The sequence below is a fragment of the Chroicocephalus ridibundus genome, chromosome 5, assembly GCF_963924245.1.
Source record: "Chroicocephalus ridibundus chromosome 5, bChrRid1.1, whole genome shotgun sequence".
Lineage (NCBI taxonomy): Eukaryota > Metazoa > Chordata > Aves > Charadriiformes > Laridae > Chroicocephalus > Chroicocephalus ridibundus.
In genome coordinates, this window is record NC_086288.1 from 69,180,301 (window position 1) to 69,202,708 (window position 22,408).

The window sequence follows — 22,408 nt, forward strand, 5'->3', positions numbered from 1 at the left end:
CTGCAAATCTTTAAATACAATCTAGAATATCGCATTCTATATTGCTGAACATGTTAAAAATTTAGAATTAAACTTGTCTGGAAAACATAAAGAGATGGTATTCCATGTTGAATTCCCAATACGACCGCGATTTAAGGGGTTGTGTTGATTTAGAAAAAAAAATCTGAAAAAGAAATAATTCAGTTTCTCATCAGAATTACTTTCCTTCCAGAAATATGCTTCATTTTCATGTTATATTACTTCTTTGTATTTTACCTTTTTATTATTATTTTTTATATATTTTATCAAAGCAATTATTAATTACAATTTATAATAACAACTGCTGAATAAAATCTACTCAGTCTTTAATGACACTAAACTAAATAGTTCAGAATTATAACTGTAAAATATAACCCTATAAAACTTGAAATTAATATAAAAATCATAATTGAAGTATTGAAAGAAAAATAAAAACTGTATTTATTATTTAGATTCCTTTTTAAATTTAAGATTGACAACTGTCAGTAATTTGATCTTTCTTTCCATTCCATAAAAATGCTATGTTTTAGAATCATAAAATTCATATGAAGTGGAATTTTAACGTACTGACCACCTCCGTTGAAGTCCCACAAAAGGCACAGATTCCCACGGTAGATTATTCCTGTGTGTAACAAAGCGAATAGCTGGAAAGAAGACAAAAAGAAGACTGAAATGGAAAAAGAAAAAGCAGCTATCAGAGGAAAGTAAGAAAAATTGAAGACAAAGGGAAACAATGAAATCCCCCAGCTCTTATCCCTTCTGTTTCTAATACGCCGTTCTCCTGTAACACCTGGGAATTTCCCACCAACCTCACCCATCTACCCGCCCACAAGCTCCTCTGTTCCACCGAACGTCTCAGCTTGCTTCCTCCCTAATTACAGGCCGGAATCTGAAAAGTGTAGATTAATAACCATACAGATAGGGTTGGAGCTGGAACTGGGTGAACTGGGTGAAAAGCGTGATGGGAATTAGAAAATACGGCTGAACGGATTCTCGGGAGACGACTTTTTCTCCCACTCTCCCTCTGACTATAACACATCCCAATTTTTCACTCTGAAAGGAGGAGGACAGTGTCCACTGTGCAATTTCAAACCCAAAATCTTAAGATGCTGGGGTGGTTGCTAAGGAACAGCAATGTAGTTTATCTATCTATCTATCTATCTGCCACATCGCTCACACGCCCTGTGAGCACATGGGAAGCGGTTAAGGTTATCATAAATCTTACGCTGCCCATGCGTTAAGATACGTATTAAGATGATATTCTCTTCTCCTCAAGAATGAATTAAAAATGCTCTGAGAAATTTCAGGTAGTTTGATAAAAGAAAAAGAAAAATTAAAAGCTTACAAAAACATCTATATACGGACAAATTACAATAGATGGCAGGTCAAACAATCACCTAAGCATGCAGTGTCCTGGTTTCAGTGGGACAGAGTTAAATTTTTTCTAGTCGCAGCTGTGCTTTGGATTTAGTGTGAGAATAATGTTGATAACACATATTGTTGTAGTTGTTGCTAAGTGACGTTTACATTAGTCCAGGACTTTTTCAGCATCCCATAGAAGCTGAGAGGGAGCATAGACAGGACAGGCTGGCCAAAGGAACATTCCAAACCACAGATGTCATGCTCGGTGTATGAATGGGGGTCAGGAATCCACAATCGCTGCTCAGGATGGGATGGGCAACCGATCATCGGGTGGCGAGAGCGACTTCTCTGGTATCACTTTATTTTGTATATTCTTTTACCATTATTATTATGGTTCTTATTATTATTACTATTATTATTAATATCACTACTACTCTTATTATTATTTTCCTCTTCCATAACTCTTCTATTTAACTGTCTTTATCTCCACCCATGAGGTTCTTTTCCCCCTCCTTTACTCCCTCTTCTCCCCTACGCTACGGTGGGGGAGTGAGTGAGGAGCCGCGTGGTCCTAGTTGCCACCGGGGCTTAAACCACGACAGGCAGGTACCGTCTAAAATCCTGAGAATAACCAGGAAGGCAAAATAAATCTCCAAACTCAATGGTAAGGTTTAACGGGAAGGTTCAAGATGCTGTCTGAACCTAAAAGCTATGATCCCAGATGGAAAGCTAGCCTAAACAAAGGTAACAGAACACAGCATAAGGTGTGAGAAGTGCAATGAAGACAGACTAAAAGGGCTAGAAGAAAACTCAGTGTGAGAGTTTCAAAAGCTCTCAATAACAGTCTAACTTTAGACTAAATAAAACAGAATTGTATCCACTGGAGGTTAGTAAGTCATGGTTAAATAGTCGGAAATTTCATCAGGTAGAGACTAGGAAGCCGAAGATAGAAAACGAGAGAGAATGAGAAAAAGGAGTCCAAGAAGCAAGAAACTTTCAAAAGAAGGAATGGGTCTTTTGGACCTCAGAGAATGAAGCAACCAAGGACCATAAGGGCAGAGCGGAGAAGCTCTGTGTATGTGTATGTTTATGTGGGTGCACACAGTAATAATTTCAAGGCTGTGAGAACTCAGCAGCTCTCGCAAACTCCAGCAGTCCCTTCCCATTCCAGCTCTGGCTGGCTGAACCACAGTCGTCTTCTTGCCGTTGCTGTAATGAGAAAGGCATTGATTTTCCTCTGCCTGGGCTGAGAAAATAGGTTTGTCATATAAAGTTGACTATTCATAGAAAACTTCTCATTTATAAATGTAGCTCACTCTGCTGCGATATTTTAAATCTTCTATTTCTAAGCTGATTTTTGTGAACTTGTCAAATCGGAACTGCTTTCAGCTCTGTTAGTAAAACCACTCAGTTCTTTAGTTCATTCCCTGCTGCTTCTTATCGTCTTGAAGAGTCTGTATGGTGGTTCCAACTAAATGGCAATACCCTAAATATTTTTCACCCACTCTTGAAACATGTTTTTTATTTTGGTTTTTTTTTTTTTTAGCATAGTTATGAAAACAGTAAACAAAAAGTAACAATTTGCTTGATTCAATTTTTAAAAAAGAGAGGAGATAAGATAGCCAAGAAAATCTACCAGATGGTTCTTTTAATAAATACATTAAAGTCTCTTTTATTTTTCTCCAATTTGAGCGACTAACATAACAGAAACTTTCAGACCATCAAACCAGTTTTCACAATCTGCCATAAATTTGCATTTCACAGAAATAATCCTGACAAGCACTAATAGATGAACGTTGTTGGTGCAATAATAAAACAGTATAAGGCATATTTACACCATCCTTACATACAGAACACTGTACACACAAAAAAATCACAGATCCAGAACAAAGTAAATTCAATCCCTTAGACGTTTTACGTTTATAGGCTTGGTATCAAACAAACAATTCTCCAAGCAACAGACAACCTCTTGTTCTTGTGTGATTTATTTGTAACATTGTGCTCATGCAAAATAGGTATTTGCTTTATTGCATTAACATTGAAAGAACACTGGGAATTAGTTCTGAAACCAGTTCGATCCAATTTTAAACCCTGTTTCTCTTCATCCATAGCAAGTCTGAGTCATTTTTATTGGTGACATAAAACGAGGCGTTAACTGATGATTGAGATTTTTATTCGGTAAGTTCCAAAACGATAATGAATCTCAACGGATTACAGTTCGAAAACCATCTTTCTTGACCATGCACACTTTTCTTTGCTATTACGAGGTGGTTTAGATGAGACGCCTTTTGTATTTTTTAAGTTTCTACCTTTTTATATATATTTTTAAAGAGACCGTGTACTATCCAACATCCACTGTTCACAGAAAGAAAAAAGCAGCAGGAATAGCTCTGGTGGCAGAGTTGGCCAGAAGGACATCAGTAAGTTAGTGGCAACTTAATAAACATCAAATGCCCCAGAGACACGTCATGAAAGAGTTGATTACTATAACCCATATTTCTGTAAGAGTTCAGACTGCCAGGGACGTTTGCGCTCTGGAAAGTAATCTGGAATGTGGATTTTTTTAAAATCTTGGATACATTTTCTCATTTCTTCTTCAACGCTCAGCTTCTCGCATACCTTCTTTTTGGAAAGGTTTGTTTCTCTGGACTTGCTAATGAGAGTTTGAAAGAGTTCACTGTTCCTGCGTTTGTCTGGTGGTGGCATCCACTGCACCGGGGCCTTCTTAGATGGACGATCCAAAGTCAGAGTATTTGGCTGGTGGGCTGTGGATGGCTGAGTGCTGGTGGCGTTTTCTTGGGGGGTGCTCGCTTCCGAGTGGCTGTCACAGCTTGAGGTGGACAACTCATTACAGGAAGTCCCACTTTCACTGCCCTTGTCCAAGACTTTGTCATGCTTCCTTTCTTCGTGGTCTTGCTTGGGGGAAACGGTGCGCTGCGGGGGTCCTAATACAAGGCAGGAAAGAAAAAGTATTAAACAAGCACTGGTTTACATAGAAAACCGATCAGCTACCATTTAGAAAAACACAACTCAAGAGTCTCGGCCGGCGTAAATTGGTGGTGTTTCCTTTCAGTTGAAAGAACTATATATACCAGACTGGTACACAGTTTGAAGTTTTCTGGTCCTACACGTGTGTTCAGTTGTCAAAATTCTCACTCCTGAAAATGTTTGTGGCAAGAGTAACTTCACTGCCTGCCTAACAATCCAGGTAATGAGACGTGCACAATGCTCACAGATTATCTGCACTGGAAATCCCTGCAGGCAAATTTAAATGAGCTAATTTGCCATTACACCTCAAGAAGTTTTTTATGAGAAATTAGATTTTGTAGTATTAGGAAAATGCTACCATAAAATTTGCAAACTCTTTGCTCAAATAAAAATATTCCTAGGTCTCAGATATTTTTTGGAAGCTCTACCTCACCTTCCCAGAACAGCCTACTGATATCATGCTCTGCAGATGTCAACTCTGCAGAAGCCCTAGACAGAAAAAGGAGTATTAATCCAAGAATAACAGAGATATCGCTCACTGCTGACAGAGTCTTTATGTTTTTTTTTACTTTTATCCCCTAGTGATTTCACTGCACTTCTTACTGTCAGTTATTATCCCAGACTTGCCTCAGTGCAAGCTCAGAATTCAGTCGTACACCTCTTACTGCTCAGGATGGCAGGGAAAAGAAGGTTATGAAGTTATCAGCGAAGAGGCACTCTGCAGCGGCAGGGAGAGCGGCCTGATGGCCCATCAGCCGGCACCGCTCGGCGCTCCACACGCCTGAAAATCAGATCTAGGCTGGTATTCTCTCCAGATATCACTTGTGCTTTGAAGTCTTAAGCAGAGTATGAATGTGAAAATTAGGTGGTAGCCACTAAATCTGTACAAGCGTTTTCATTTCTGAAGCCTTATTTCAAAACTCCAGCTGTGAAGTGAAATGATGCTACGCTGACATTGTATAAACGTCACGATCTTAATTTAGGACACTATCTACAGCTCACAGAAATATCTACAGAGTTCAACAGGCGTTGGATCAGACCAAAGGGAAAATTTGCAAAGATGTTTAAACACCTAAATAAAAACAAAGCATGGGACTTCAGTGGCGGTTGTCTGCTACAAATCCCAAAAGAGCCCGAACAGTTTAGGTATCTAAATGTCTTACAAATACTAGATTATCCTTGCGGTTTACCCAAACATCACCAGCACCAACCACCTTTGCTGGTACCAAAACTCAGGGTATGACAGCTCAACCTTGAGTTACTGAGACAGAGTTTCAAGGAGATTTTTGAGTCCCTTAGTATTCTGTTTTTCAGAACTACAAGCTAGAAATATAATTACAATTATAAAGAATACAGGAGCAATATGAACACTCTAGTGTCTTTTTGACAGTGCAGTTTTATGATTCAAAGGAATCTAAGAAAACGGCAATATTTTACATAACACACAGGGGAAAACAAAACAAAACAAAACACAAAAGCAAATAAATAATAATCTAACAACAGCAGAACTCCACAACCTGTTCTTTTGTTTTAGCCAGCATCCCAGGATGAAGTGTCCCATTTCTGTAGTCCACCTACAGAAACCCATGGATAATCAAGATCCAAAGAGTAGAGGCAACAATCCATCATGGCTTGCACTTGCATTATTCCGAGTGAAAAACACAAGTGATTTTTCTACTTCATTATATTCAAGCCGAATATTTAGTGCATGGATGCAGCACTTTCCTCCTCTTTCTCATCCAGAAATACGTTCACCTTCTTAAATAGATTTACATGCCTGCCTTCCGTTGTTGTATCTGGCATTTCATTTCATACCTCAAACCATTATATGAATATGCTACATCTAGAGTCACTTGGCGTTATGGATTTACTCTGTCTTTGCGGCATGTGGTTATAAAACTGAGTAGTTAATCAGACAGTGATTTCAGTATTGTTACTCTGATTTTCAATAACATGGTTAATATTATCTAATCTAGTTTACGACCTTACCTTCTTCAAATGTAACAACGCACTCTATGACTAAGCAGCTAAAGTTTTCTGCTAGGAACACCCTGTAGTCTTCAACTCTGTCTTTCCTGCCCAGTTTTTTTCTGTAACTTCATAAATCAAGAGATTATTTCTAGTTGGCCTATTTATACTTACTTCTTTATTGGTAATCCTTGCTTCTCAAGGGCTCAAACCTGCAATGTACTAAGGATCTATTTCAAAAAAGCCCTGAAATACACCTTCAAGAATATAAAAAATTCCATTTCCTGCTACAAGATTATTCAGGAACCTGACAATAGGCAGGTGTTTAAATACTTTTTTGGATCAGAGCCCCAAGGTTCAGTACCTTACAGCACTGAGCTCTGCATGCTTCACCGAATCGCCTAAATCCACAATGACTTTAATCCAAACACAGGTTTCTCCCACACCTCTCCTTTGAAAAATTAACAAATCCTCCCTCACAAAGAATTCTTTATATGCTCCTGCACTTCTTTCTCAATAATGTGTTATTAACAGAAGCAACAGCTCTGCTAGAGAGGAGATTTTCTCACAGTATTTTCTGCCTGCTGAAACCCAAAAGAATTTATAAATACATAAGGACGGATCCTCAAAAGAAATTTTTTTTAATTGTCAACATCAGGGATTTTCAGATAAATTTAGCTATATCTCTAATTCAGAAAACATCTCCTTATTGCCCTCTATGCTGGCACGCTCATTTGTGGCTGGGATTGTGTGATTAGATACTGTCTCCGCTGCACCTTTCAGAATTAACACCAAAGACCTCCAAATAGCTCAGTCTAATTTTTCAGGAGTGCAGAATAGTTCTGAAAAACTCCAAGAAAGTATATTTGGTCTACCATGCACATAACTCTAAAAAACGACATGTACTTACAATCTGTCCCTCCTGCTCCTGCCCTTTCTAGCATCTCCCACCTGCTGCTGGTGCTCCAACTTCTCCTCCAGGCAGTTCCCATAGACACTGAACTTCCCACTTCTTTTTCGCTTATTGCTCTTAAATGACTTCCTTTCTCTTAGAAAGTAATCGCTCCCTTTACTCACCAGCTCTACCACAGCAGCTACTAGACTCCTAAGTCTAGTAGAGTTGAGACAGTATCTCAGACACATTTCTCTGATCAGGAAGGCATAGTACATTTACTTGGACTGTATTTATTTCTCACCTATGTTGCCCTCTGCACACATTTTAGGCAACGTTTCCTGGCAGAACTGACTGATAAAAGAATCACTTTCAAGCAACTGCTACAAAATATTAATGGAAAATGAACTTGAAACTTATAAACCTAATTCTCTGCAGTGAAAATCTGCTTCTACTGGTTACAACAATCTAAACAGGAACCAGAAGTTTCCTCTGGCTTCCCTGTTGAACAATAACTGGGCAACAGAGCTCCAGTCAAGAACACAACATGACAAACAGCACAGCAAGCCATCCACTGGCCAATATCTATTGGCTCAAAATTGTAATCGAGTATGTCAGGAAGTAAAAAAACCAGCTTAGATAGGTCTAAATTGCTTGTGGATATTCATAAAGTACAATCTGAATAACTACTTGAAGATTTCTTTAGCTCTGTCTCCTGCAACAGAGAAGAATACCACACTGGAAACATTAAAAGCATAAAATAACAGTATTCTGTTTATCTATATTTCCATTTTTGTGTACACTTATTTTATTAAATACTAATACAACAGGCTTAAAATAAAGGAAATCACACTCAAACCCAATTAACCTGACTGCTCCATTCTCCTCTCTCTCTGCAGGTCAAATGCCCAGTTTATTTTATGTGCAGTGGCAGATGCATGAATTAACTTCTTCCTCATTCACCTACTTGATTCCTACAGTGTCTCGAAGATCATTTTTTGTTTATAAATCAGTTTATTTTCACTGCAGAAGGTAAAAGAGGTTGTGAACATATGCATAGATTGCTGAGGTTAGCTATTTTAATAACAATTGTATTGACATGAGGAACGGAAAATCTTAGCTGTGGCATACAACAGTTATAGCTGGATGTAAGATAAGAGTTGAAGCTGATAAAAACATAGTAATTTATAAACAAAACATAACCAACATTTTAAATGTGTTCATTATGCAGTACCTCAATCAGGCAGAATGGGATCTGTTAAAGAGATGCTGTCTTTTACTGTTGGTTCAGAAAATATACATGAAAAAAGAGAAATTAATTGAGTTTTATTAATGCCCTTGACAGCACTATAAAATTAAGCCTGTTTGTTGACTTAAATAAAAAACTAACCCAGTTAAGAAAACCCCAAGTTAACAAACCCAAAATCTTGAGGTTTTCTATGATGAAATTTTAGTGAAAACTAAGTTCTTGGAGGTATTTCATCTTCATAATTTTCTGTTTCTTCAAATGTACTTAAAAAAAAAAAGTTCTACTAGATATAATCTATTGAATTAATCAAATAATCCAATTAAGAGTTCCTTTGAACTGATAATAGCTATAAACAGAACTAACTCTTGCATAAACTGAAAATTTTTAGCGAATACTTTATGTTTATTGAGAACGCATTTTAAAAATATTGAAGCAAAACTGTTAATAAAATTATGATGTAAAAAAATCCATGTTTTTAACTGAATTAATCAAAATTAAAACGGGAGGGCAAGATGGTTTTAAACTGACAGATTACATTGGAAGGCTCATAAACATAATAGCAAAGAGAACAAAAGTTATTTTTATTTGTATCTGTAAAAGAAATGGTATCTAATCCAACTAAATCCAAAATACTATTTACAGTTCGATTCATAATTTTTACATGGTTGAAAATATTGGCAGTATGTGATTTGGAAATGATTTTGCATGAAATGCGATTTTTTTCATAGGCAAAAAAATCCTTATTTTTATAGGCTACACAGGACTTTCAGTCTGGTACACAGCTATGTTAAACTCCTGAATGAACATTTCTTCCACCTACTATCTCAAAATTACGTTATATTCAGAGTGAACATAAAATGAATCCTATTCTGGTTTACGTTTTAATGTTAAGAATCTAAGTAAAATTAACTATAACTAATATACAGTCATAGAAAAAATACTCATCAAATCTCACATTATGACGGACTTATCCATCTTGCATATCCAGGGGTTTTTATTACCTTTCACCAACATTCAAAGTATTACACTACACCGAATGCTTAGAGAGAAGTCAGCTGTGAAATCTGATGACAGGTTATGGCTACTGTGGGAACATTTTCATTACCAGACTTTTGAGTACTTAATATCACACTTCAATGGTAAATGATTATCTTTTATGTCTAATTTCACTTTGATTTTATTTTTTAAAGAGATTATTTTTAAGAGCTATGAAAGGACAGCTCTAAACCCCTGACATTTCCTGTGGCGTATTAATGGTATTTCCAGTTTTAGAAGAAAATCCTGTTCTTAGAGCCCAGCTGAACACCTGAATTCTCTCCCTGAGACCAGCAAGGGATCCAGCTTGCCTCGTAGCGCTACAGCTGTCGGTTAAAACTAACTTTATGGCAAGCAAACGTACAAGGGACTTCCTGACCCCTGCACTCTGTCCTCTTTAATGCACTACAAAATCAAGATAAACCCACTGCTTGCATTTAGCAGCCAGAGTTTAAATGTTGTTTTTTTTAACTTCATACGGTTTGTCAAGGAAATGTTTCTACTTATTTTAGGTATTGCAATTTACACCTAACTTAGTCTTGTTGGGAGCGGGGGCAGAGGGAAGGCCATGCCCCACTCACTTTCTAATTTAAGGCTAATATGCAGGCCTACACAGGAATTAAGTGGCACGCAGTCCTTAGCTGCCCCTCTGCCTATGGATGAATTTTATGCATTATGAACATCCCAAGCAAACAATACTAATAACTAAGTATATAATGTGAGAAATATCTAAGTGCTCTTGACAAGCTCTGCTCTTGACAGCTTGCACTCCTGGGAAAAACTGAAGAGTTCAGTGTAGAGATTTCGGTGGAACAAAACTTTGTGTGGGTGTCTTTATGCTGTGTGGTTTCAAATCACTTCTAGCAAAAAAAATAAAATATATATATTCAGTTTCCAATTTGGGTCTCATCTGGCACAAAATTTCCAGCCACATTTTGGATTAAAGGCTTGATCCAAAGCATGCTTAGTATATAATGGTGAAGCATTTTTCAGAAAGGAGGATTGAAACTCAGCGTTTCCTATTTTTCTTCCTCCTTCCAGATGAGTGATGAATGACTACGGATAGCCAGATGCTCACACTTTCATGTTCTTTGACCCAACTGAAGCTCGGCTTTAGTCAATGCAAAGTAGAATAGCTTCAATAAAATGAAGAGAATGTTCCCTTCACCTTTGATTACTTCAGGGTAACATATTCATTTGGAAGAAGCGACTTAACTTCCCTCAGGCACAAGAGAGAATTAGTATCTGGGAAGCTTTGATTTATTAATGTGCTAAGCCCTGAACTGTTGGGTAAAAGGCCAGCACTGTTGACATATCAACTTCAGTACTTCGAGCAGAACCTGAATTTTATGTGATTTAGGAAAGCCAAACAAGGCAGCTTGCAGATGAGACTGCCACAGAGAGGTCTTGTGAATCTCAGCAGGGCTTCCCTGACATGAAGAATAGCACTTAGGTTACTCACATTTTATCAAAACAGTTTTGTAAATATGCCCGATGTTCTGGTGAAGCTTCAAATTTCTATCTACAGGGCATGTAAATTGGTTTGGGTTCACTAACAAACTGATTCTGAGCTGTGAGTCTGGGTCCAAAACTGCATTCACTTAAGAAAAAGTTTCGGACTTAAATGTTGACCCCATTCAAGTCAAAGACAACACACTCTGTGACCTTAAGTCACAAAAAATTAATTCAAAAATAGTGCCTGTTCATTCTAGTGAGAACGCAAAAGAAGATCTTAGAAGGAAAGCAATTTAATGGTGAAAGCAGAAAGGGTGAAAAAATAGTCTCCTCTTACAGGGGAAAGAAAAAGAAAAAGAAGTTAGAATGATTTCTGTAACTTTTCAGTACTTTACTCAGAAAGCATACTTTTACTGGCACTCCTGGAAAATTCACCTTTAGGTGAAACCACGAAAATTATTGCAGATAATCATTTACCCCCAATATATTTGAGCAAGAACATGTGAAAATACTATGTTCTAAAGAAAACATGACCATAGACTTAATTGTTGTCTTTGCTAGAATATAGAACCTATTGCAATAGCGTGTTCAATGAGTCATTGTAGAGAAACTAAAGAAATGATGGGAAATAAGAAAAATAAATTATGGCGATGATGAGAGATAAAGGCAAAATATTGATTATTCTGAAACGTTTTACTACATTCAGAATTTAATAGGAAATGCAGATTTTCCCATAATATTTCCTGTCCTCTACTGCCAAGCCCATGAGGCATCTCACATGCTTTGATTCCAACACAAAATTCCAAAGTGGGAACTGTACGCTGAAGCCTTCTTGGTAATGTTTAGGAGCATTACGATTTTTAGGAGTGTTTATTTGCTGTTTCACGGGGGGGGGGGGGGGGCGTATTTCAATAGGAAGAATATGTCTGTGATTGCACTCCTGATGAAGCCTTTTATTTAAATCTCCTTACCTGCCGTGGAAAGATAAAAAGACACTGTGTAGAGATTGCGGCTGTATTGGGCATAGCTCCCACAGGGGAAATTACCCTTTAACAGTGTTAAACTCGATGGTGTGTGAATGGTTACGTGGTACTTGAAGTGAATGAACCAATTCATCTTTCAGATTAGGACCACATGCCTGTAAGTGATAAGTGCTTTGTCTCAGAAGAAAAAGAAAAAAAGAACACAACAACATAAAAATATTTTTCTGTCACATTTACTACCACCTGATGTTAAACTACCTTCAAGAAAGGGTAGCACAGAATGAGTTAAATAAATCAATGAGGAAAATTCATTTGCTTATTTCCAGTCAGGCTGTATTTTAAATATTACCATTATTCACAATATAAAAAGAACAATTAATATATAGAGAGGGAACTATTTTTGTTATTGGAAATGACAGAAGATATACAATAAACAGTCCTGTGTCCAACTTGAATTCATTAGATTCTTTGCCCTAGTCTTGTTTTGAACAAATAACAAAACCAACAAACAACCAAAACCAACATGCCTTCCACTTGTTACTGGTCCAACTGGGTTTCGTGGTAGGCAAAACAGTACTTAATCAGGAGAGACGCAGTGAAATCCTGACAGAGACAATTTGTTGTATTTCAGTAATACCAATGGAGAGTCCACAGGTTTTTATTAAATATATTAATCTTTCAATTAATCTAATCAAAATTTTGTAGTCACTCTGAGAAGTGTCTTTTCTTGGCAGGTAAGCAGATAGGCTAAAGGTAACAGGAAAGATCACTAATTTTTCATATCCAACTACTGAGTCAAATATTGAAGAGGATGTTTTTATTTTGTGGAGCTAGAGATGATGATGATGATGATGATGATGATGATGATGATGATGATGATGATGATGATGATGATGATGATGATGATGACGACGATGTGGAGCTTTCGCATTGATGCTATGCCAGAGATACATAAAGAAAATGAAACGTTTTAAACAGATAAGATACAAATTGAAACAACATTAAAAGACTGAAAGTCAGAAAACCACCAATATCTGTTTCAAGACTGTATCTCCAGATCAATACGTTACAGACAGAGATGTCAACCCTCCTAATTATCCTTGAAGACACCACTGTTTAGCAAACAGATTGCAAGACCTTCTGCAAAATCCCAGAAGCAAATTTTAACAAGTCTCCACAAGGCTCACAGCAAAAGGAATATTGTAAAGTTATCTGACAAGCTCCTAGCAGACAACACAAACTTCCAGAGTCAACCAGATGCTCCACATTTTGTATGTGAGTTATACAGTGAGAGGACTCACTGAAGCAGTATAGAATTTTCTTCCTGAAGGAAGCTCCGGGTAAGTCATCACATTTTCCAGTGATGGTCACACGCCGTATTAATCTTCGCTAACAGCAGAGTAATAGCAAAAAATATACAAATATTATACTAGCTGCAGTAAGACTGAGCTTGATCTTGAGACTGAAGGGCTTTGGTTATTTTAGAATGAAAGCAATTTGACGCAAATGCATTTTACATGTAGGATGCTTGGTTTGTCGTCTCTCCATCCATATAAATATTTCACCCTGGCCCCACATCTGAAAATGTAGGTACTTAAAATAATTTTGATGCTTGAAGGAAATCTCAGAAATGAATGCATTGGTATACATGACAAATGAGAACAACTTTCATAAAAAACATGCCTCTCCCATAGCTTCACTTGCTACAGTAAGCAGTTCAAACTGTTTGTGTATCTCAGCAACACCTGGTATATGAGCTTGTCTGTCATTTCCAAACTGTCAAGTAGGTTCAGGCTCATTTCTGTGTGCTAATATAATTTGCCCTTTTTTGACTGGTTATTTTGCAGTGCCTATCAGTTAAGAGCTAAAAACTTTTATTTTGCCCATAAAAAGTGCTTATTGGTTGCTTATTAGATGTAGTATTTTCCCTTAAAGAAATAGTTAGTTGATATTAAACTCTACCAAATTATCTTCAAATTATTAACGTGGTGCCTGAAAGTTAATTAGAATTATCTAGAGCGATATTCTCAATTTACGACAGAAAGGAGTCAGGAGAATGGTGTCAAAAGCAGGACATTTTATCATGTTGCTCCCTTAAGACTTTGGTGCTCCTTTCCCCTAACTGGTGCTGGCAGAAAGTTTACTTCGTTAACACTGATCACTGGAAGAGCGACCCAGATGCCAGGCTTCCAGCTCCCACTCTAGCCCTTGCAGCTAAACCGACGAGTACATTCTTATTCTTTCAACACCAGGATACCGGGCACTACTAGAGAATGTCGGGGTCAAGGATGCAAATGGCTTTAAGTTGTTCTTTCTTAGCCATTTCCTTGAAATCACATCTAACACAGGCTTAAAGTTACAGGAGGAAAAAAAAAACAGACAACATATTTACAATCGCTTTATAAGGGCATAAGTAACGAAAAAGACAGACAACTGCTCCATCTTCGCATTGCAGAAACACACCCTAGATGCATGTCCCTCCCAGGATTCACAGGACAAACTATAAATGACTGCCTGACCTGTGGGTCTAGAGACTCATTTCTATTTCCATACTGCATTCAGAGAAAACAGCTGTTGGGCTGGGGAAGGACGCTGACTTTTATATCCTTGTTTATCCCTGATACAGCCCCCCGATCCTTGGGGGTCCCTCTGAGGTTACCAGATGTTATCATTCCCCTTCCTCCCTCCCTTCCCCTTTCTTCTAAGGACATATTTATTTGTAAGTCATTCAGGAATTTCAGTCTGTTGTCAACCACATTGCTGGCAGCTGCCTTCTGCTTTGTAAATATTAATATTGGTTGGGCATCTGCTCAACTGTGAAATAGTCTTTTAGCCACCAGGTCTGTGTTTGGCAAAGCCCTAATCAGAGTTTTAGGCAACGTGAAGCTGAATCTCTTTCCACCCAGATAAGCAACGCTCGTCTTTGAACCACTCGCATTTTGTTTTTCCTAAATTAGTTTTAACTTCTCAGCTGTCAGATGTGGCTCCCTATGTGGCCACATAAATGCTTGTGCCAGAAAAAAAGGCATCAGAGGGAAGGGAAAGAGTATTCAAGGGAAGGGATTGCAGTTTTCAGCGATGGCTTATGGCAATTTGAAACACACCTGAGGCAATTACTTGCCTTCTCCTGACACACACATCTGTTAAATACACTGACTTAATAATGTCCTCGTCAAAATATACTTTACTTTCAATAAAAGTATACATTGAATGTAAAAAAATGCCACCTCAAATAAGATCGAGTAGTCAGAAACGTTATTTTAGTGGGACTGTCCTGGTTTCACCTGGGACAGAGTTAATTTTCTTTCTAGTGGAAGAAAAAAACCTGAACAATAAAAAAGGGACAGAATCAACCACCACCTTTGTGCCTTGCTTCACCATTCAATTTCAGATACGAAACCAAAACTTTTCCTTGATAATTCTTATATCTGTTTGCCTAGTATCATCTCACATTACTTTGCTTTGTCAATTACTTTGTCAATTACTTTAGGTAAAATGTGTAATCTTCATTTCTTCCTGCCAGCTCTTTCAGTTTTACAGGTTTCCTTCCTACCGGCATGCAAAATAAATTAATGTGAATTTACAGAATATGTATAAAACATGCTAGCAGAAAGTTGTCAAAATACCATGCACTGGCTTTGGCACTAGAAGAAGTCTCCCATTAAAGAAATATTTCAGACACCAGCAATCTTGGCAGGGTTACATGATACTTATGATAGCACTTTAGGCAATAAGCAAGTGTGAAACAATGGGAAATGCACACTTGAATCAAGTCTGCATTCTGCTTTTGATTACTGAGAACTAGCAGTGAATGATATGGACTGGGTAAGAGCCCACAATGAATTATCCTAAGGGTTCAAGCATAAGAGGGCAGCAATTTTTAGTATACTCAGACTATATTTGTATAGTTTTATGCCTTTCCTTGCTGGTCCCTGGGATAATAGAAACTTCTCAATCTGCAAGAATTCTGTGAAAAGACCAGAAATGTTTGCTGAAAGCTTTCCCTAAGTAACAGTGATGGTCATCGATGAGGTCTTTCTCACTTCTGTGTACCTAGCATGAAGTACATTTCAGACTAACATTCCAACTGTAGCAGTGCCATTCATCTATTTTATCATTAAGGTCTGGTACATGAAAAATAAAGTAAAACAATAAGAAATTAATGGGGCATTGCATCCTAAACTATGTAAACACATGCTGATAAGAACACACTATCTTTAGATCCAAATTCTTAGATCAGCCTTATGGAGCATTCAAAGCATTCACTCCATGTAAATAGCTACAGAAAATATGAAAATATATGTAGAAAGCCAATCTTATTTATATGGTAAAGATTTAAGTAAAATAACAATAACTGCATACGTAAAGGATAATGAATTTGCGACACACACAACATCTTGTCTTCTGCAAAAAGCAAAATAGCTTGCAAATCATTTGCATGTAAAAATATTATATATCCATACTTACACAAACAAACTATTATGACTTTATGACATAAACCCACAAACAGATAAAAAAACTGAAGGTTGAATTCATTAAATGAATTCTCCTTGGGAAACAGAGATTACAACTACAGTATAGTAAAAACAATGTGAAGTTCTTAACAGAAATCCTAAGTATTTGCAGAACAAACTAAATTTTTGACACGACAGAACCAACAGCATTTAAGGGACAGGACTACACTGGTTACTCTTAGAAATTCAAAACATACAGGGATTCCTAACAGCGATATTTGAAATATTGCAAAATTTCTTCAGACACTTCTTAGGTAATACTGAAGATAAAAGTGATGTTAAGTATCTTGAACTAACCTAAATGTTTCCTCTTCACTTAATCCTGTAAGAGTAATAAAAAGGAAAGTCTAACAAGGATTCACTGCTATTACTGAGGTGGCCGTTGTTATTAATATTCATTCTATTTCTCTCGCAGTCTATATGTTCCAGTAACAGGCTGCATTGTGCAGAATGTAGTTGGGCTGCATCATCATTAATTAATAGATGACCTTTGCCCTGACCAGGTTAAAATCTAAGAAAAAGACATGAAACAACAGATGGGAAGAGACAGACAGATGGGAAAGTACCAAAAAGTGCAGTGTTGGTCAGCATGATAGGCCGGTTGTCTCAGACCGCCAGCTGTCTAATCTTTTGTCAAAATTTGTAAGAGCAGCAGAAAATCAGAGAGTTTTAAGGAGGATTTTGAAAGATAATATAACACAATAGCTTTGCAGTTGTTAGTGGTGTCTTTTCCCTCAAGTAAGAAGCAGCACCAGAGGTGACATGAACATGAGCAATAGAGAAAGTCACCATAGTCTGGTTGGGGCTAAGAGTTAACATTGCAACAACAAAAGACAGGGGCTTCACACTCAACCGAAGGCCTTGAGTGTGAAGATAGGCAACCCCTGTTTGACATAAAACTGAGAGATTTAACGTAAGGACTGAGAAACAAGGGTCAAAACAATAAACTACAAAATTTAAAATTTTTTTCATCAACAAAATGCAGATGCTCTGGAAGGAGACAAAGTACTATTTTCCACAGCTCGATACATAAAGTCTGGGTGGAAGAGGTGGAAAATGAAGACCCATTCTTAGAAATACAATTTAACTCTTCATATTTCCAAGCAACCCCATTTAAGACTCAAAAATCCACGTTGCTTCCAATATACACAGAAGGGCCCATGAGCAATTTCCATTCAAACACAAGACCCTGCTTCTTCAGTGTATCAGAGTGTCATCTGGATATAGTTGAAAACACCATTTTCCGGAAGACTTTTCCATGTTCTTGGTCATGCAGCTACACAGGTCTATGGAGCAACCAGGTCCTGGTTGGCTTTTCCATGCTTTCCTCACCACTTCTTCTAACACTTTCTTGCCTCACCCTAGCTCTTCCCAACTAACTCCTCCTATCTTCTTGCAGCAGAAATCAAGGGACAACTGACACCAGTTTGAGCAACTTTAGGCTTGTAAGATTAGTCCTGCAAATACTATATACCCTTCTGATTCAAATTTGCTTACACATGCAATGCATAATTTGTGAGCGGAGAGACCTTGCCGACAATACTTATTTCTTAAATCCCCCATCAGGAATATTTTCAGCAAGGTGACTTCTAGTTGTGTTCAATAGCTGCATTTACATGTGATGTTTCCATCCCTGACCAAGTAATAAAGACTCTGGTTGCTAGTCCAGGTGAAACCAGCATTACAAAGGGTAAGACGAAGAGGAATTCATCCTCCTCTTATTCCAAATGTTTCAGATATCTATCAGGAAACACAATCAATACACATAACTGAGATATTTAATCACTTACCACAGTTTGCAATGAATAAATTATGCCCTGTTCAGGCTGAAATTTGTTTGTTTAAACTCATTCTTTCTTGAAATATTAACTACATTTGCAAAGTTTTTAAATAATAAAAATGTTAAATAATAAAATATGGACTGATTTTTTACTGTCCTGCAAATTGAATACCAAATGAGTACAGAAGGCTCTCTAAAGAAGGTGACAGTGTTCTTTAGGGAAAATTTCATTTCTTACATTATTCTTATAATTTTTTTTAACAAAATATACCAAATCTTGAGATACTCACAAAACATGTCTTAGCAATACTGAAATATAGGTACTATCAGTTGATATCTAATTTAGCCCCCATGGAGACAATGAAAACAACAAAAAAAAGCCCTACAAGAAAAAGTAGGAGATTTTAGAGGAGAAATACACATTTATTTATATATTTCACCACAATCCTACATTTCAGTAAATTATCTGAAGAATGTTTCAATTAGGAGCTGAGTGGCTTTTGTCGATTTGCATAGTAATAAAAAGAATGAGAGCAGGAAGGAAAAATACATTAAAATTCATCTTGGGAGAGTGAACAGACAGTACTATTGAAAATTTTTACATCAAATTTCATTTGCCAAACAAACCTGCACAATTTTCATTTCAACATAATAACCTACCCTATAGTAAAAATACTACACAGAAAGGAATAACCTCACTCTGATAATCACTAATAGTTCTACCTCAGTTTGACCAAAGGCACAGTCAATAATTGTTTTACTAGTGTTTCATTAAAGCTAATTTACTTTTTCTTATTTTCTTTTCCCACCTTTGACTGGCTCAACAGAGCATTGACCAGCAGATGGAATAATTATTTTGAAATATTATCGCACAAAAAAGTCACTGTGTTAGAAAAGCAGCATTTGATGAATTTTAGTAAGTGATCATTTATAAGGAATATAATCTTATTTTGTGTTAATTGGCATTTTCGTTCCATTCATGTAAGAGCTATCATATCTTAGTTGTACAAAAAACTAAACCACACAAAATTACGAAAAAGATAAATGGCAGTTGATATGAAAACACATCTTTCTTCTAATAGCCACAAGGCTTGCGAGTATTTACTCTTTCAGGCTACAAGACTCATTTGTTGCCTTACAGGTGTCGACATGAGTCTACAATAACAGCTGCAGTTCCGCATTTGGAAGTTTCCAACAGCAATCCAAATTGAAACCTGCTTCTGATGGCAGCTGAGATGGGTCCTTCTTTTCTGTCACCATCCAGAGCTGACAAAAAAGACCAGTCTATATGTGTAAGGACGGCCAGGGGGCAATGATGTGACTCCAGTCACAGATTTCCAAGTGCAATCTGTACAGTTAGTAATCAGGGAAAGGGCCATACGCGCTCTCTCTTCTCACTTTTTGTATTCCTTAAAAAGGAACTCAGGATCAAAATGCTCCTCTTTTGTTACATTCATTGGCCTCTTGTTTCTCCTACTATTACTATCTTCATTCCCTTATATGCTAGTTTAATTTAAGCAAGCTTTACCAATGATAGCGTATCTTTCCTATTCAGCTGTACATTGAGCTTTCAAACACAACAAGGCAGTTACCCTGAACAAATTGGTTTTTTATATGAAAATGTAGTTTCCTTCTGCTTTTCAATGTCAATGTGAAAGGGTGCTTCTATCTCAGTGCCTGAGTTTCTCCATCTGTAAAATGTGAGTCATTCCTTCTGTAAAACGCTTCAAGATTTACTGATGAAAATATACGACAACTGGATACTAGTAATAAACTAGAATAAATTCCACTGAATTCTTACAAAATAAATTCCAAATTTATTTGGGGCTTACAAAAAAAAGTACAGCTGGGGCAAGAGAAAGTAAAATCAAGACCATAAATTAGGTAACAGGTTTATCTCATGAGACTGTATAAGAGGTCCCCCCTGTACATTCTTATTAGTATTTCTGGTCTGCGGATGCATGGCATGCTACAGGATTACTGTGGTCTGACAAACTGAGCGACGCAAAGGAAGCCAAAGTCCTCACTGAAAAAGCGGAATGAAGATCCAGTGATCCCAACATTGGTTCTTCTGGCTGCTTTTGGTTGACTGATTTTCACTCTGCCGTCAAAAGTTTATGACATTATCCCTTCTTAATTGTTTTTTATTAGCCTTAAAGAGTGCGAACAAATATGGAAAAGAGGAAGAAAAATGTGCTGATATGAACTCCTGCATTGTTCACACACGATACTGTAACTTACTTAAGATCTAGCTTTCGTGTTATCCTTAGTATGCACGAATGGCAGAGCTTTAGAGCTGCCTGTATTCCAGGCAAGGTCACAGACGGGAGATGGACACTGACAGGGACTTTTACTGATAGAACAAAAACTTTGAGATGTCCTTTGAAAGAGACTGTCTGCATTTAAAACAAAACAAAAAAAGGAAACGTGTAGAGAGCGCTCCCTTTTCTGATATATTCTTCCGTTTCCCCACAATTGCAGCTTAGGGGCTTCACAAACTGGGAACAGTGACTGCAATATGGTGGTATTGCGTTATTCTAGCTGGGTGTGTTCTTCATAATTATACTGACACGAAGCAAGAGGCACAATCTTGGCTACATGTTCTATTTTTTTAGAGAAAAACTTTAAATTGGATTCCTTATTGCCAGTTGTGAAACATTTTCCAATTCAAATGCCACCAACTGTTCCTTGCACATGAACACCAAAATAAAATAAAAGACCATTCTTCACAGTAAACTTATTAGCTTCTTCAGTTTTACTTTTCAGCCTTCTGCCATTGATATTTTTTGTTTAGAATTTATCCTCTTCAGCAGATGTTCATAGTAAAAAATCAGAAAACATGGGTATTTGTAATATTCTAATTATAGTAGTGCATTTTAAAAAATATGTAAGGGCCTAGAACAGAATTGCTTATTCTCTTGCTCAAGGTGGTTTTTGGCTTTTGTTTCGTGTTTTAAGACATAAGCTTTGCCATTTCAGCAAGTCGGATGCTTGTTGTATTTTTATACAACAATGTAAAGAAAGTGGGGAAATCAATATCGATAAAAAAAAATATTAAAAGTCATTAAATTAACTTCCAACGCTTTTGGAAATTATCTGTTTTTCTTCTTAAAAGTACTTTTTCGAAGAAAAAAAAAATTAAAATCCATGTGCTTAAATACTTTTGCTTTTGATGAAACCCATATTTTTCACTGAAAAAATATTTCAGCATTTTTCTGAACACAATCAGTGCGATAAATATACCCTCCCCATCCTACCTCACCCTGTGTCTGTGACACAACCAAACCAGTAGTTCTACAGATCACTTTTATCATATTTGTCTGAAGCTATTTAATGTCTTCATATGAAAGAATAAAAGGGAGAAACAGGCAAATAATAGGAATAATTTTAACATGTATGGTAAAGTAATTTGAGTATCTCTGGATTATGCAGTATCTATGGTTAATGCATCCAGTACTAAAAATATAGATATAGAAATATGTTTCTACTAATGGCAAGACATTATATAATATATCCATATAACACAAAAAATGCCACTTTTTTCCTCAGCAGGTGGAGGCAGGCAATTATTTTACAATCACCATCTCCTTTGCTTCCTACTGCTATTGTCACGCTCAATAATGAGAATTTCAATTCTAGCACATTCATATGGATACATTTCTGATAGCCTGGCTCAGATTCCGAGCGGAGTTGCACCGCTGTGAATCCAGCTTCCTGTTAGCGGAGCTGATGAAGGAGTTCTGGTCTTTCACTGCGCTCACAACAGAACAGGAGCTGGGCTCAGCGAGCGCGTCTCATTTATTCTCATGTATTAACCCAAACATGTGCAAGGGAGCCGCACTCCTATATTCAGCAACGCTACAGTCTGACCTGCAAGTTCTCAGCTCCTCTTCTTTTTAGCACCTTCTAAAACCTCTTGGTTTCCAAAAACGTGGAAATGTTTTCGCAGTCATATATTCTGTGTTGGAACCATTGTGTTCCTCTTGCAGTTCATTTCTTACAGTTCGTGTATTTAGACGTGTTTTTTAAAACATAGCTGCTGGGAAAGGATTCATCATTTTTAGATGATGAATTATTTTCTGCCTTGTGGAACAACCTCAGTAGGCGGCCCAGGCACACGCACACGGAAAGCATAAAGCCTGGGAAGGGGGAAACTCTGCTAGA

General features: G+C 37.1%; 1 protein-coding gene across 1 annotated transcript in view; it reads right to left on the reverse strand.

Moving 5' to 3' along the window:
• Positions 1-3,007: 3,007 nt before the first annotated feature.
• Positions 3,008-22,408, reverse strand: part of KCTD8 (potassium channel tetramerization domain containing 8) — a 98,208-nt gene continuing 78,807 nt past the window's right edge. Inside the window, exon 2 of the mRNA XM_063337027.1 lies at positions 3,008-4,325. Coding sequence (XP_063193097.1) covers positions 3,865-4,325 — 461 coding nt within the window. The 3' untranslated portion in view covers positions 3,008-3,864. The remainder of the gene's footprint in view (positions 4,326-22,408) is intronic.